This window comes from Rhynchophorus ferrugineus, unplaced genomic scaffold (assembly GCF_030347505.1).
Source record: "Rhynchophorus ferrugineus isolate W39M unplaced genomic scaffold, kcgeb_rfMv2 rfM3, whole genome shotgun sequence".
Classification (NCBI taxonomy): domain Eukaryota; kingdom Metazoa; phylum Arthropoda; class Insecta; order Coleoptera; family Curculionidae; genus Rhynchophorus; species Rhynchophorus ferrugineus.
In genome coordinates this window covers 6,610,780-6,629,062 of record NW_027472582.1, presented here as the reverse complement: position 1 = coordinate 6,629,062, position 18,283 = coordinate 6,610,780, and the positions used below count along the sequence as shown (strand labels likewise).

The window sequence follows — 18,283 nt, the reverse complement described above, 5'->3', positions numbered from 1 at the left end:
CCATGGTCTGCTGTCTAGCCTAGGTGATTTGACAAATGTTCCAACTAAACAACAATAAAAACTTATTTTATCCCCGCCTCGACCTCGGTTTGGGAGCTAAACGCTTTAACCATTACACCATAGAAGCAGCTATCAATAGCCTTTCTACGGGACCTTATATGCTATGGTTGGTGCTTAAAAAACAATTTGTTTTTGGCTATTTTAATAGTAGAAAAGTATTAGTTCATTTCATATGATTTTTAATGATTTTCAGACCTTCACTAATAACTTAAGATTGAACAGGATACAGCAGGAGTGACCGTAATTCCTTTCCGATTTTTTCTCTAAAAAAACCATTATTTACAATTGATAGTTACAATTTTTTATTCAAAATATTGACCGTTTGATTCGATACATTTTGCCCATCTCCAGGCAATTTATGAATCCAAAAAAATTAATTTATTGATCCAAAAGAACAGTTTCTCCTTGGAGCTAAACCAATCATCAAGCAATTTTTTCGAAATAGGCGAAAGCGAAAAGGAAATAGCTCTACCAGCGGGTGCCCTTAAAAGTAATGTACGTTTTCAGGCAAAATTCTAAATCTATAACACTGTTATTTTGACGGAACCTAACTTGTGTAGTTTGTAGATTAATTTCACTAGAATAAAATGACATGTATTAAATCATAACATTGCATACTTATGACTAGTGCGGTCTCTTACAAAAAAGAAGTCTATTTAAATATATTTTCGCTTCATTGCTAGGTAATGAAGACATTGCTGTTGCATCATATATGTGCTATTCTAAAGACATCCTTCTGATACCTAGAGCTTCAGTTTAAGTATCACTGACATTGCTTAACACCATGGTTAGGGTCTGTACTGGATACACAGTTTGTTGAACAACAGATGATACCTACCATATTAGATGTCAACTCGTTATATCATTTTTCTCAGTTTTCTCATTGTGATTCAATAGTCCCTAAATTGAGGAATATATCAGAAGATAGCTAAGATCTAACGCGTTGAATATACATATTTACGTTGACGCTGAATCTAGGCTTTACTATTAATCATAACATCAGAATACAACAGCTTTGGTAATATTTGTATGTAACGGACCGAAATTCTTCTTGCTTTCTAGTCAGATTGTAAGATTGCACCAATAATTGGGCAACTAAGCACGATTAGGACAATTTTCGATAAGAAATAATTGTCTAAAATTAATAATCACTATAAACTGGTGTCCATATATTAATGACCAAGTTCATCAAAGAACGGGCATGCAATATCAGGCATTTTCACTAGAAGTCGTAATCCGTCAGGAATTTATTGGCCGTTAAGGGCTGGAAAATTGTAAAAATGTTCCTTAAACGGTTTTATTCGTCTAGGATTTTATTGCTCTTAATTATACGTTTCGAGTAGTCGTTTCCTTTCTGATGCGCGGCCGGATTTAAGTGAAAATTACTGAAAATAACACCGCAACCAACGGGACTATCTCTGATTGAGCTCGTTGGGATAACGCAGGAAGCCATGAGATTTTTTTCGCGTTTAGCTTTAATTGATTCTACTTTCGAAATCTGTATAAATATGATTGTGGTCTTAGCTAGGTTGAAATAATTGTTTGTACTGCACTGTTACGATGATATGATAAAATATTTTTAAGAAAAAATTGAACCGACCTCAAAAGATATATAAGGAAGTCACTAAAAGTTAAAAAGTAGTCAAACTTAAATGTTTAACAAAACAAAACCTTATAAAATTAAATATGCACATAATAATCGTTGTAATAACTAAATAAAAATAAACAAAAACCCATTTATTTAACATATGTACTACACGTATTACGATATACACACAAATCTTGAACCAAATACAAAACCAAATTAAATATGTACATAATAATCGTTGTAATAACTAAATAAAAATAATAAAAAACCTCATTTAACCTATCTACTACACGTATTTTATATTCTACTATATACACACAAATCTTGAACCAAATACAAAACCGTAGTTTCCAATATTCGTTCTGAAACTTATACGGTACATTCTCTATCAAAACCTTAATGTATCCCGTTTATATTCATTACTAGATTTAGACTATTATACGGTATTACTACCATAGATCTCAAAATAGTGACAAATGGAGATTTCTTAATATTTTTCATATCATACTTGTAAAATTACCATATTCTTATCAGCGTGCAGAAATGAAATTACTATCGCTTGACTTTATATCTGCAGGATTAATTGTATCCGTATCACCGATGACCTACAACTGACATTACTCTCCGTATATATAGGGTGAAATGAAAATGATTTCATTTCGAATATATGTTTCAAGTAACTTATAGATATCATTGAAAAAGCATATGAAGATAAAAAAGTATCTTCATATATACTTTTTACAAGACTTCGATAGGCTTGGGTACGACGAATAGCATCCAAATACTATAGGACTGATTGCTTATACCAAAACCTGCAGATATCGACCGTCACTCAGGAAATCGGGAGAATTGCAAGAAGACATGACGATAAACTCGGTTTGATGCCTTTTTCTCTTGTTCTTGACTGTTCTAATCGATGAAGCATAATCTTACCTTCATAGGTGAAATGCCAAAAGGAGAAAAAATTAGGAGAAATATTTTACACGAGTTCAAAAGAAAAAACAAATTTTTGTTTTGCTTGACTATCTCCATGAGCTTCTATATTTTGAAGTCTACAGTTTTTGAATGTATTCATGACAGTTCTGAATTCGTCTCTTTTGGTTTATTCCGATTCAAAATAACTAAGAACTCAAGTCGTATTTGGAGCACGAATTATTACTTTGTCTTTGTTACATGGTTAATTAAGAGATGTATTAAGGATATTAAAAGTCTAACTTAGACACAAATTCCCATGTTTTATCTATATATGAAGACACAAGATGGATTATTTCGTTAGAAAATTCTTAATTGTTTGTAAAGCCAACGTAATTAATAAACCATGGACCTGTAGGGAAAAGATCATGTTGGCACTACATATAAAGTATGATGAAAATATGAATCTGTAATGAAACACTTAATCAAACGATTGGAGAAGGGAAAAGAATGAAGAAAGGTTCTCAACATCGGGCATTGGTGATTATGAACGTGAAACTTGGATAGGTTTTGCGCTGGTGGTAGAAAGCTTTCTAAGTCACTTTAAATCACCGAATTATAAAGAAACTGTGCAAAATATGTTCTCTGCACAGTCATCTATATAAATAGTCAGATATATTTTCTAATAATCTAGGAAATCATGGTGAGGAACAAGGAGAAGGCTTTCACCAGGATCTTAAAATAGATCCAGATCCAGAAGTTTTACGATTTTCTCTCTCGTCATCGTCAATCAATTACTGAAACGATATGTTTGATAATAGTTTTCAACAAAAAATAATAAAGAGTATTCTCGTTATTTTTAACCGAAACCCAAACAATACAAAAATAATAATATAATTTTGTGACATAGACAAAAAATTAAATTGCTAACACAACAAATCTGAATTAACATAACTGTCTGGGTTCGACACCGATTTCAAGGTAGTCAGTTGGTAGTTAAAATAATATTGTAAATAATTAAATAGGTTTAGTTAGGTATTAAGCTAAATTGTCTGTATATAGTAGAATATAAAATACGTGTAGTAGATAGGTTAAATAAGACATTTTTTATGTAAATATTTTATTTTAAAATGTTTTTTTTATGTTAAAACTAAAAGTTTGATTATTTTTTGTTATAAATATTTAAATTTTATCTATAGTTACTGTATTTTCTTAGTATACTATTAAAATGAACATTAAAAAAACAGGAGACAATATTTGAAAACTATTTGTGGTTTCGTGAACTTTTTGGCATAGAAATAATCTAAACCACTCACCCTATATATTCCAGTGCTAATTAAAATGCATTTTCTCACAAAGAACCCGTTATGTGCAATCGGTCTTTTTACGACACTCTGGTGTCAAAGTTTATAAAAGGCTCACTGATATCAAGTCGAATGATATCGCGGACAACTTATGAATGGAATAAAAATAGTGCGTAAAACTTTGACCTGTTGTATGATGATTGTTAATCTAATACTGGAGCCCTGTTTATTTTATGTTCTTTCTGCGGCTATTTTTGTACCGAAATCTTGTAATTTGATTATTGATATTTCCGGAAATTTTGTCAAAAAATTGAGTAAAATATTAGGTAGTTTTTTATATACATTAATATCAAGGTTTTAAGAAAATGTGATGTCCAGTTCCAGTTAACATTTTATATTATTTATAAATTTTATTTTTATTATTTTTCTTATTTGTCAGCATTTGAAATTCGAAAATCTAAAAGTCTAGTGCTTTTTCGATATGTATAATATATAAAATTTTCTAGTGTAGATGTTGGAAACTATGGCTGAACGTTTGCACATAGATTTTTACGTTGCAAAATGACTTACTTCTTTTAAACAATGATGACATGACTTTACTTCACAAAATGTTTGCTACCACTTACTCTAAAATGCAAAAAGCATTTATTTTTGGTAGTTGATCATATGGGTAGAAAGAGTAGGTGTAATGTCTCATTTTCATTTCTTCGAATATTTGGTGCTTTCGAAAGTTCACAGATTGTATTACGAGTTTTTTAAAATGATTATATAAACACAAACAATTATTGTATTTGAAATGAAAAATCCACAGGTTGACTTGACTATGATTATATGCAGGAGGCGACATTGGCAGGATGCCAAAGTAATATCTTTTAAATAAAAAAATTCTTTTTTCTCGACAATTTCTCTTACAAATCTAGGAATATTTGAAAAACTATAAATCGATTCAGGAAACTAAAGCAAAACTAAATAAAAGTTATATATAGAACATAAAAAACCACATGTATTCTCTTGATAATAGGGAGTTTTAAAAACCTGACCCCCTTGGACGAGTCCTTGTGAGAGACAAGGTGCCCTAAATTGGATGTTAATTTCCAACGAGAACTGAACAAGAACAACTTAACGATGTACAGTTACTTGCGACCTTATTTACGAATTTGCGATATAGATAATAACGCTAATGCATCTTCATTAGGCTATAGGTCGACGCCGAACCTCAACAAAACATCCCAAATGTTGTTATTTTAAGTTTGTTTGTACCGATTTGCATTTTTAGTTCGTTTGTTGTTCAGTTTTTAAGCTCATTCAGTTATATTGATTCCATATAACAAATTTTAATATCAATTTTATGAACTTAAATTAAAATCTAGTGAGTGTAGTTGCTACCGCTTACTCAAAAATTCAAAAAGCATTTATTTTTGGTAGTTGATCATATGGGTAGAAAGAGTATGTCTCTTATTTTCATTTGAAATGAATACAGTCATAAAAATTCCACAGGTTGACTTGACTATGATTATATGCAGGAGGCGACATTAGCAAGATGCCAAAGTAATATCTTTTAAATAAAAAAAATCTATTTTCTCGACAATTTCTCTTTCAGATCTAGAAATATTTAAAAAACTATAAATCATTAGTAAATCACTTTTATTGATGGTCTAGTAGTACAATAACATTATATAAAAATAACGTAATATTTTTATTATATGTATATTATAGGTGCGTGAATCATGACAATATAAGCTGTAATACAATGAGGTTGAATGAAATTTACTTTATCACATAAATATAAGTTTTCATTACTAATCTGAAAAAATATTATTGCATATGAAGAAAGACATTATACAAATATAAATAACATTTTATAACTACGATAAAAACTTTTATAAAAATAATTATATCATATCCACAATGATAAATTATATATTAATATATAGTTAGATATAGTATTACCATATTAGATAACTAATATATCCATGACTAATTAGTAAGGACTCATCAATATTGGTTTTTGACGAGAATAAAAATGAATTAATATATTTAAAAAAAAGTGTGTTACGTATACTTGTATACTTGTTATACATAAGATACTGTAGCAATCGCAAATTGGTGGGAAAAAATAACGACTGTTACTGATGAAAAAATGGAAATAAAAATTGAGGAAAACTTGGAGGAAACTTCATCTGACTTACCATCTTGATACGGGCACTTGACACGGTACAAGTGATAACGTTCAACCCTATTTATTCATATATGTATAGGGTGGGTGGACAGAGTCGGACTTGATCCATTAAATTTTCCACGTTTTTATCATTTATTTTCTTTGTGATAAGTTAATAAATAATTGTTTATGTAGATTATTCGATATTATTGCTTATAACAATGTCTTAAATATATACTTTAATGTTCAACGTTATCGATTAAAAATATGTGGCGGATTAATTTCGAAGAATTTTCGTCATAATTTTTTCTACTTATAGTTATTTATATTAAATAAAAATGGGAATTAATTTTAACGGTTTTTTATTACAAATAAATCTTTAATATATCTTTAGTATTATTTAATGTAAACGGGCTGTTTTGTTGAGTTCTTGATTGTTGCAAGAACGTATAAAAGTTATTCTCTTTCTCTCATTTTGTATATTTACTGAGTCTATTAAATCATGAAAGATCACTAAGAAGTTCATTCTTAAAATAGGTTCCAACTTCGACAATCGCTCCTTCTTTTTCCCTGGTTCATTCTTTTGAGATCTGCCAATAATCAGGGCGGGTCGAATATATTTTAATTGATTGATTTGATTGACAAGATTGAGAAATGTATATCCCTTTAATTGACGTCAGTGATGATTCCTTATTGATAAAAACAAATATAGGACATAAATATATTCAATGGTATATTCCTTGTACCTCTGGCAACATGGCTGAACAATATTCTACCAGCAGCGACAGTTTGTATGTAAGTTGACGACACAAAAGAGGTATTACCTAGTAAAGTTTATGTCATATAGTTCTTCATAATTAACATGAAAATCAACAATCTTCAATTATTAAAATTGTGATGAAACTCTGTCAACAAATGTTTTTTAAGGGTCTCGGCAGCAATTTCCGGCAAACCAAACAGGAGCCTGCTTGTTTGGCGCTGTGGTTAAGGCAACAAGATTGCGATAGTCGCGGGTTCGAGTCTTGCTGGGACATGGATGTACCTTGTGTTTGTGATTGTAATTGTAAATATCTTTATAGGCTTCTCACGCCAGTATGCAGGCTGGATAAGACTGGATGCTTCTGAATTGGTTTCTAAGTTTGTCAATGGTCAGTCGGTAGGTTTAATGCCGAGGATCGTAGTTCGGATCCTACGTTAAACAGTAGGTCAGGACCCAGTTAAAGTTTCGATGGTAAAAATGATATTTTAAAATATATTTAAAAAAACAAACACGAAAAATATTGAATATTGAAATGCAATTTATTATTGAAAATGTGATAAAAATCTGTCAACAAATTGTTTCTCTAGGGTCTCGGCAGCGAATTCCTGCAAAGCGAGCAGGAGGCGGCTTGTTTGGCGCTGTGGTTAAGGCGACAGGATTGCGATAGTCGCGGGTTCGAGTCTTGCTGGGGCATGGATGTACCTTGTGTTTGTGATTGTAATTGTAAATATCTTTATAGGCTTCTCACGCCAGTATGCAGGCTGGGTAAGACTGGATGCCTTCAGGATTGGTTTCTAAGTAGGTCACTGAACAGTCGGTAGGCTTAATGCCGGAGTTCGGATCCCACGTTAAACAGTAGGTCAGGACCCAGATAAAGTTTCGATGGTAAAAATGATATTTTAAAATATATTTAAAAAAACAAACACGAAAAGTATTGAATATTGAAATGCAATTTACTATTGAAAATATGATGAAACTCTGTCAACAAATTGTTTCTCTAGGGTCTCGGCAGCGAATTCCTGCAAACCGAGCAGGAGGCGGCTTGTTTGGCGCTGTGGTTAAGGCGACAGGATTGCGATAGTCGCGGGTTCGAGTCTTGCTGGGGCATGGATGTACCTTGTGTTTGTGATTGTAATTGTAAATATCTTTATAGGCTTCTCACGCCAGTATGCAGGCTGGGTAAGACTGGATGCCTTCAGGATTGGTTTCTAAGTAGGTCACTGAACAGTCGGTAGGCTTAATGCCGGAGTTCGGATCCCACGTTAAACAATAGGTCCCATCCAGATAAAGCCTCGGTGATAAAAATGATACCTTAAAATTATATTTAAAAGAAAACAAACAGACAAGGTAATGAACGTTGAAATACAATTTTGATCTATGAAAATCAAGGAATTAAGCCTGATAAAAATAACATCCTGATCCTTTCAAACAATTTTCTAACTAAGTGTTTCCGAGTCACCCTGAGTACATTCCTGCAAAAGTATAATTCCATAATTATAAATATAGTTAATGTCTAAAATAGAATAAGAAAAAAAAACGGGCATTCGCGACGACATCATACCCTTCTTGTTATAATTAGTTATAATTAGGGAACAAATTGGAGTGTGTATCATTATCATTAAGAATTTGATTTTCTGCGACGTAATCTTTGCCGTATTGCTAAGCTAATTAAAGCGAATTTCAACTTTTTGTTGAAGCTTAAAAAAATATATTTAAAAGAAATCAAACAGAAAAAGTAATGAACGTTGAAATGCAATTTTGATCTATGAAAATCGAGGAATTAAGCCTGATAAAAATTACATCCTGATCCTTTCAAACAATTTTCTAACTAAGCGTTTCCGAGTTACCCTGAGTACATTCCTGCAAAAGTATAATTCCATAATTATAAATATAGTTAATGTCTAAAATAGAATAAGAAAAAAAAAACGGGCATTCGCGACGACATCATACCCTTCTTGTTATAATTAGTTATAATTAGGGAACAAATTGGAGTGTGTATCATTATCATTAAGAATTTGATTTTCTGCGACGTAATCTTTGCCGTATTGCTAAGCTAATTAAAGCGAATTTCAACTTTTTGTTGAAGCTTAAAAAAATATATTTAAAAGAAATCAAACAGAAAAAGTAATGAACGTTGAAATGCAATTTTGATCTATGAAAATCGAGGAATTAAGCCTGATAAAAATTACATCCTGATCCTTTCAAACAATTTTCTAACTAAGCGTTTCCGAGTTACCCTGAGTACATTCCTGCAAAAGTATAATTCCATAATTATAAATATAGTTAATGTCTAAAATAGAATAAGAAAAAAAAACGGGCATTCGCGACGACATCATACCCTTCTTGTTATAATTAGTTATAATTAGGGAACAAATTGGAGTGTGTATCATTATCATTAAGAATTTGATTTTCTGCGACATAATCTTTGCCGTATTGCTAAGCTAATTAAAGCGAATTACAACTTTTTTGTTAAAGCTTAAAAAAAATATTTAATAATGACATGTTGCCGGTTATTTAACGAAATTTTAATAGGTGTATAGTATTAACTGTGCTTTTTTGATATAGTAACGATTTTATTGTTAAAAACAGACTGTCTGCTAGCCAATTAATGGAATTTATTTTATATTTATAGTCTTTGGTGTCTCCTCTTCTTTTTTCCAAGCTGTTACGTTCAGTAAAACCCTCTTGGTTTCAGATGTAAGAGTGCTTGAGACATTTTTCTATGTGGTTTGAAGGTTATTTTGTTATATTTCTTCAATGCTCTGCTAGTACGGTGTGATGTTAAACACCTTCCTATTTTTTCCGCCTTTATAGTACTTAGTTTAGTATTTTTTACCCTAGATAATTAAATCAGAGTAATTAATTATCTATCTAATTAACTTAACCGACTGTTAAATTTGAAGGCTTTGATAGTTCTCTATATAAAAGCAGATTGTCATTTATTATTATTACTCAGTGTATAGAGACGTTGATTCTTCGATTTTTTTATTAAAAATATATTACTTTTATTTTTTGACCTCTTTCCATTTACTCCTCAAGCCCTTCCGAACACATTTAGAAACTTATGGTAATACTGCTTCATCATATCTCAATTGTCAATTTTGGTTTCAATAATTTCAAAAAATCCAAAAAGCTTTCAGACAGCATACCAGCTAATGAATCAGTTATTTCTCAGGAGCAGTTCTCTTGCAACTCAGATGGAAAATTCTACCCTACTCAACATAGAGAAATAGACATAGATGCCTTCTGATTCCACCTGCTCAGATCGGTTCATCATGGCTACCGTACGGTTTTGAAATGCTGTCAAACCAACATCGTTTTTTCGACAATAAATAGCCATTGTGCCAGAGAGATAGGAAAAAATTGTAGAGAACGATGGAAAATATTTTGATTAATATATATTATACCAATTTTTGTCAGAAAATTCCTTTTAAAGTGATAAGAAATAGATAATATAATAAATGTACGAATTCGACTCCGACAGGAAGAACCTTCTCATTTTCTAAAGAGCCTTTAGCTGAGTAGAAATACATAGATCATAGACATTATGGAATAAATCTCTTTAAAATTTAGTTTATGTTAGTTTTATTAACAGTTATTATATTGATATTACATTGCATTTTCTCCAAAAGATATCGCTGATTAAATTACAAACAATGGCCTGTAATATTTTTGAAAAAATATGATATTATTAAATAATTATTTCATTTAGAAACATTTTATTATTTAATATTCAAGTATTTATATACCGAATACGGTTAATGTACCATAGCAATAACCGTGTAGTTAAAATTAGTTGTATATATTCACAAGTATTTGTTTTACTGTTTTTTACAAGAATATAATAATTGGTATAAACCTTTGAATTTATTCAAGAGGAAAAAGCAGAGTGCCTAATGAGATATAATATGTTAATTTAATACTATCACTAGGCTAGAACTCTCATTATTCAACTTATTTAAAAACACTTAAAAAATAACTAGGCATTAAGAATTGCATTCTAGTGAAAAAAGTTGAGGAAAATTGCGATGAGTAGATTGGAACTATTGGATGCAAATCCAAACAAATCCCAAGAAGGACTTGCGATATCATTGAATGTTAGTTTAGAGGCTATAGGCCTCTAAACTATATACATAGAGGCTATATACATGAATATAAATATATATAGGCAAGAAAATATAGGACAAAGATGAGTAATTTGAGATTGATGAAATGATTTTTAGATTTTAAATTCATAGAAGCTAATCAAAAATAAATAATTCAGTGGAAAAAAACATTGAAAGATATTAATCGATGCAGTATTTCGTCAAAAGAGGAAGTAGTACTAGAAAACATAGGTAAACATTAATGAACGCCTTACTATCATAAATATATGACTAATAATATTTTTAAAACTATGACCGACATTGAATGAAGATGATAAGATTCGATTCAGGAAACTAAAGCAAAACTAAATAAAAGTTATATATAGAACATAAAAAACCACATGTATTCTCTTGATAATAGGGAGTTTTAAAAACCTGACCCCCTTGGATGAGTCCTTGTGAGAGACAAGATGCCCTAAATTGGATGTTAATTTCCAACGAGAGCTGAACAAGAACAACTTAACGATGCACAATTACTTGCGACCTTATTTACGACTTTGCGGTATAGATAATAACGCTAACCCATCTTCATTAGGCTATAGGTCGACGCCGAACCTCAACAAAACATCCCAAATGTTGTTATTTGAAATTTGTTTGTACCGATTTGCATTTTTAGTTCGTTTGTTGTTCAGTTTTTAAGCTCATTCAGTTATATTGATTCCATATAACAAATTTTAATATCAATTTTATGAACTTAAATTAAAATCTAGTGAGCGTAATTCATTTAAAATATAGTGCGAGTTGGGTTATACTAAATTTATTAACTTAGTAAATATTTTTAACTTTATAGTTAATAAATAGTGAATTTTAATGAAGCTATTTTAAATAATAAAGTAATATATTATCTTCGTTAAGTTAAAATTTAAAATTAATAGAAAAAAATATATTCTTAATGTTCTATAGTTATTATAATAAACTGTAATTACTGATAACTAAATTCTAATTATTCTATATTTCATATTATTTCTAAATTCTAATTATTCTATATATTATTGTATATTCTATAAATTCTAATTATAAACAATATTAATTAAAAATATAAAATACGTTAATTTAAAAAAAAACAGCAAAGCAAAATAATATAACTTAATTAAGACAACATTAATACCCACCCATTAATAAGTAAAATTAGTAATACATGCATTTGTTTTTTTCACGATTACTATAAGTTAAATTAATTAAATTATTAATTATTAAACATTAAACACGTATATATAACGAGTATAATATAAATACCATAAGTTTAGAAGAGCATAATATGTTAATTAAATTAAAAATATAGCTAGGCTCTTAAACTAAACTGCAAATTTAAAATTAGTTAAGCCAATACTTATAAAAATGGTATTGTTGGAGAAATATTTTAAACTTAATTAAAATCATGACTGTTAATTGAAAAATATGCAAACATATTGTAAATTTAAGGCGGTTAGTAGAAACTGAATATTATTTGGGCCAATTAATACTTGAATATATATGCAAGATGGTTTAGCTTAACATTAAGTTTAGAAGGGCATAATAAGTTAATTAAGCCACTAGTTATAAAAATGGTATTGTTGGAAAGAAATATTTTAAACTTAATTAAAATCATAAGTGTTAATTGAAAAATATGCAAATATATTGTAAATTTAAGGCAGTTAATAGAAACTGAATATTATTTGGGCTAATTAATAAATACTTGAACATATATGCAAGATGGTTTAGCTTAACATTAAGTTTAGAAGGGCATGATAAGTTAATTAAATTAAAAACATAACTAGACTCTTAAACTAGACTGTAAATTTAAAGTTAATTAAGCCAATAGTTATAACAATGGTATTGATGGAGAAATATTTTAATCTTAATTATGATCATAATGAAACTGAATATTATTTGGGCTAATTAATACTTGAACATATGTGCAAGATGGTTTAGCTTAACATTAAGTTTAGAAGGGCATAATAAGTTAATTAAGTCTAAATAATGGTATTGAAATATATACAGGATATTTCTAATTAAAGTGCAACTGTTAGGCTGCACATCTTAAAGTAATAAAGCTTTTAAATTAAGTTTATTGAAATAAATGCAATATGTTGTATACTTAATACAGTTATTAATAACTGAATAGTATTCCAGCTAATAATTAATTAATACTTAAACATAGATACGGTAGATAAGATAATTCAGGTAAACACTAAATTTGGAAGGATATAATGAGTTAATTAAGTTCAAATAGTGTTAGGGGTATATATACAATATACTTATAATTAAGCACCAAATATTGAGCTGTAAATAATTAAGTTAATAGTTGGGAAGAAATTGTATTGGTGAAAAATAATATTTAATTTAATTAAGTTAGTAGCGGTTTATTAAAATACTTGAAATATATTGTAGGCTTAATACAGTCATTAAAAACTGAACATTATTTGAGCTAAAATAAATACTAATTAATACGTGAATATGCATACAAGATAGTTTAGCTTAAAATTAAGTTGGGATGGATATAATAAGTTAATTTTAGTAGACTACAGATCTTAAGTTAATTAAGTTTACCGTTAAGAATACGATATTTATAGAAAATTATTTTGAATTTAATTTATATCTCGTTTTTTCCTGCATTTTAACAACGAAGATTTCATCAATTCTAATAAAGCCGCCAAATCTCCAAGTATCAATCGGCAAAAGAAATCTGAATGGAGAGATCATCACCATAATGTAAATGGTAATTCTTAGATATGAATGGCCGCCAAACAGGTCGTACATCACAATAAAAAAGGTTGACACGAATCATCGTCTACTTAGCGCCAAACAAAACATCGTTGTGTAGCAGGAAGGAACCAGATTAGACTAAAATCTGGCAGAGACTATCAAGATTCCGCGGCCATAAATTATGTAATTATATAATTATTGGATAATTGCGACCTCTTTCGCCATTCGCTCGAAAATCCTTTCCATCTCGATCTGTAAGTACCAATTGACATATTCATACAATGTTGCGGGTAAAGTCCTTTATACCCACGTATTACATGACGTTTTGTCGTTTAGGTTGGCTTGATGAGAAAATAATTTCGATCAGAATAAGGACCATTCTTCATCGTATTTTCATAAAAATGGCACAGCTGGGACAATAGTTAGATAATGTGTTGTCTTTAGATCCTCTATCTGGTACCATAGTTAACATAGGTTAACTTATTTTGTTGTGTGACCAAAGAAATGGTATAGACTCTGGAACAAGAATGGCTCCTTGTCGTATAAACATTAGTCAATATGCATCTGCAATAGAAGTTATTCGTGATTGAAAATTTTAGTTTACAAGCAAAATTCTTGTCACTTTTCTACTTGAATTTGAAATCTATGATTGATATTCGTCGATTGCTCTTAAATACTTACGGCGAGATTTATAATAAGAGAGAAAAATCAGAAAAAGAAACTAAAAAAAATGAAAATATATCAAAAAGTTTACAAAGATAAAAACATAGAAGAACAAACGAAAGTAAAAGACCATGGATAATCACTAAAAATCTTGCTAATTAATACCTGAACATACATACAAGATAGTTTTACTTAACAAGAAGCTGGAAAGGGCATAATAAGTTAATTAACCTTAAATAATGGTATCTAAGTATGTACACGATATTTGTAATTAAACTACAATAATTAGATTGCAAATCTTAAATTAATTAAGCTAATACTTATTGAAATGTTATTGGTCAAAATATTTGGAGTTCAATTAAGTTAGTAATTATTAATTGAAATACATTCAATATATTTAATCTTAATATAGTTACTAAAAACAGAACACTATTTGAGCTAAAAATCTTGGTAATTAATACCTGAACATACATACAAGATAGTTTTACTTAACAAGAAGTTGGAAAGGGCATAATAAGTTAATTAACCTTAAATAATGGTATCTAAGTATATACACGATATTTGTAATTAAACTACAATAATTAGATTGCAAATCTTAAATTAATTAAGCTAATACTTATTGAAATGTTATTGGTCAAAATATTTGGAGTTCAATTAAGTTAGTAATTATTAATTGAAATACATTCAATATATTTAATCTTAATATAGTTACTAAAAGCAGAACACTATTTGAGCTAAAAATCTTGCTAATTAATACCTGAACATACATACAAGATAGTTTTACTTAACAAGAAGTTGGAAAGGGCATAATAAGTTAATTAACCTTAAATAATGGTATCTAAGTATATACACGATATTTGTAATTAAACTACAATAATTAGATTGCCAATCTTAAATTAATTAAGCTAATACTTATTGAAATGTTATTGGTCAAAATATTTGGAGTTCAATTAAGTTAGTAATTATTAATTGAAATACATTCAATATATTTAAGCTTATTATAGTTACTAAAAACAGAACACTATTTGAGCTAAAAATCTTGCTAATTAATACCTGAACATACATACAAGATAGTTTTATTTAACAAGAAGTTTGAAAGGGCATAATAAGTTAATTAACCTTAAATAATGGTATCTAAGTACATACACGATATTTGTAATTAAACTACAATAATTAGATTGCAAATCTTAAATTAATTAAGCTAATACTTATTGAAGTGTTATTGCTCAAAATATTTGGAGTTCAATTAAGTTAGTAATTATTAATTGAAATACATTCAATATATTTAAGCTTAATATAGTTGCTAAAAACAGAACACTATTTGAGCTAAAAATCTTGCTAATTAATACCTGAACATACATACAAGATAGTTTTATTTAACAAGAAGTTTGAAAGGGCATAATAAGTTAATTAACCTTAAATAATGGTATCTAAGTACATACACGATATTTGTAATTAAACTACAATAATTAGATTGCAAATCTTAAATTAATTAAGCTAATACTTATTGAAATGTTATTGGTCAAAATATTTGGAGTTCAATTAAGTTAGTAATTATTAATTGAAATACATTCAATATATTTAAGCTTAATATAGTTACTAAAAACAGAATACTATTTGAGCTAAAAATCTTGCTAATTAATACCTGAACATACATACAAGATAGTTTTATTTAACAAGAAGTTTGAAAGGGCATAATAAGTTAATTAACCTTAAATAATGGTATCTAAGTACATACACGATATTTGTAATTAAACTACAATAATTAGATTGCAAATCTTAAATTAATTAAGCTAATACTTATTGAAATGTTATTGGTCAAAATATTTGGAGTTCAATTAAGTTAGTAATTATTAATTGAAATACATTCAATATATTTAAGCTTAATATAGTTACTAAAAACAGAACACTATTTGAGCTAAAAACCTTGCTAATTAATACCTGAACATACATACAAGATAGTTTTATTTAACAAGAAGTTTGAAAGGGCATAATAAGTTAATTAACCTTAAATAATGGTATCTAAGTACATACACGATATTTGTAATTAAACTACAATAATTAGATTGCAAATCTTAAATTAATTAAGCTAATACTTATTGAAGTGTTATTGCTCAAAATATTTGGAGTTCAATTAAGTTAGTAATTATTAATTGAAATACATTCAATATATTTAAGCTTAATATAGTTACTAAAAACAGAACACTATTTGAGCTAAAAATCTTGCTAATTAATACCTGAACATACATACAAGATAGTTTTATTTAACAAGAAGTTTGAAAGGGCATAATAAGTTAATTAACCTTAAATAATGGTATCTAAGTACATACACGATATTTGTAATTAAACTACAATAATTAGATTGCAAATCTTAAATTAATTAAGCTAATACTTATTGAAGTGTTATTGCTCAAAATATTTGGAGTTCAATTAAGTTAGTAATTATTAATTGAAATACATTCAATATATTTAAGCTTAATATAGTTACTAAAAACAGAACACTATTTGAGCTAAAAATCTTGCTAATTAATACCTGAACATACATACAAGATAGTTTTATTTAACAAGAAGTTTGAAAGGGCATAATAAGTTAATTAACCTTAAATAATGGTATCTAAGTACATACACGATATTTGTAATTAAACTACAATAATTAGATTGCAAATCTTAAATTAATTAAGCTAATACTTATTGAAATGTTATTGGTGAAAATATTTGGAGTTCAATTAAGTTAGTAATTATTAATTGAAATACATTCAATATATTTAAGCTTAATATAGTTACTAAAAACAGAACACTATTTGAGCTAAAAATCTTGCTAATTAATACCTGAACATACATACAAGATAGTTTTATTTAACAAGAAGTTTGAAAGGGCATAATAAGTTAATTAACCTTAAATAATGGTATCTAAGTACATACACGATATTTGTAATTAAACTACAATAATTAGATTGCAAATCTTAAATTAATTAAGCTAATACTTATTGAAGTGTTATTGCTCAAAATATTTGGAGTTCAATTAAGTTAGTAATTATTAATTGAAATACATTCAATATATTTAAGCTTAATATAGTTACTAAAAACAGAACACTATTTGAGCTAAAAATCTTGCTAATTAATACCTGAACATACATACAAGATAGTTTTATTTAACAAGAAGTTTGAAAGGGCATAATAAGTTAATTAACCTTAAATAATGGTATCTAAGTACATAAACGATATTTGTAATTAAACTACAATAATTAGATTGCAAATCTTAAATTAATTAAGCTAATACTTATTGAAGTGTTATTGCTCAAAATATTTGGAGTTCAATTAAGTTAGTAATTATTAATTGAAATACATTCAATATATTTAAGCTTAATATAGTTACTAAAAACAGAACACTTTTTGAGCTAAAAATCTTGCTAATTAATACCTGAACATACATACAAGATAGTTTTATTTAACAAGAAGTTTGAAAGGGCATAATAAGTTAATTAACCTTAAATAATGGTATCTAAGTACATACACGATATTTGTAATTAAACTACAATAATTAGATTGCAAATCTTAAATTAATTAAGCTAATACTTATTGAAGTGTTATTGCTCAAAATATTTGGAGTTCAATTAAGTTAGTAATTATTAATTGAAATACATTCAATATATTTAAGCTTAATATAGTTACTAAAAACAGAACACTATTTGAGCTAAAAATCTTGCTAATTAATACCTGAACATACATACAAGATAGTTTTACTTAACAAGGAGTTTGAAAGGGCATAATAAGTTAATTAAGCTTAAATAATGGTATCTAAGTATATACACGATATTTGTAATTAAACTACAATAATTAGACTGCAAATCTTAAATTAATTAAGTTAATAGTTAGGAAAACGGTATTGGCGAAGAAATATTTCGAATTTAATTAAATTAGTAGCTTTTAATCGAAATACATGCAATGTATCGTAAACTAAGTTTAGAAGGACATAATAAGCTAATTATGCTAATATAATGATATGGA

General features: G+C 28.2%; 2 protein-coding genes across 2 annotated transcripts in view; one reads left to right on the top strand and one right to left on the bottom strand.

The window, feature by feature from the left end:
* Positions 1-6,548, bottom strand: part of ImpL2 (Ecdysone-inducible gene L2) — a 69,855-nt gene extending 63,307 nt beyond the window's left edge. The window contains exons 1-2 of the mRNA XM_076399126.1: positions 6,434-6,548; positions 6,054-6,100 (exon numbers count right to left, since the gene is read on the bottom strand). Of these exons, the coding sequence (XP_076255241.1) occupies positions 6,054-6,100; positions 6,434-6,548 (162 nt within the window). The remainder of the gene's footprint in view (positions 1-6,053; positions 6,101-6,433) is intronic.
* The window catches only part of LOC143193813 (uncharacterized), a 108,906-nt gene that overhangs the window by 81,826 nt on the left and 8,797 nt on the right, over positions 1-18,283 (top strand). The gene's annotated exons all lie outside the window — the stretch shown is intronic.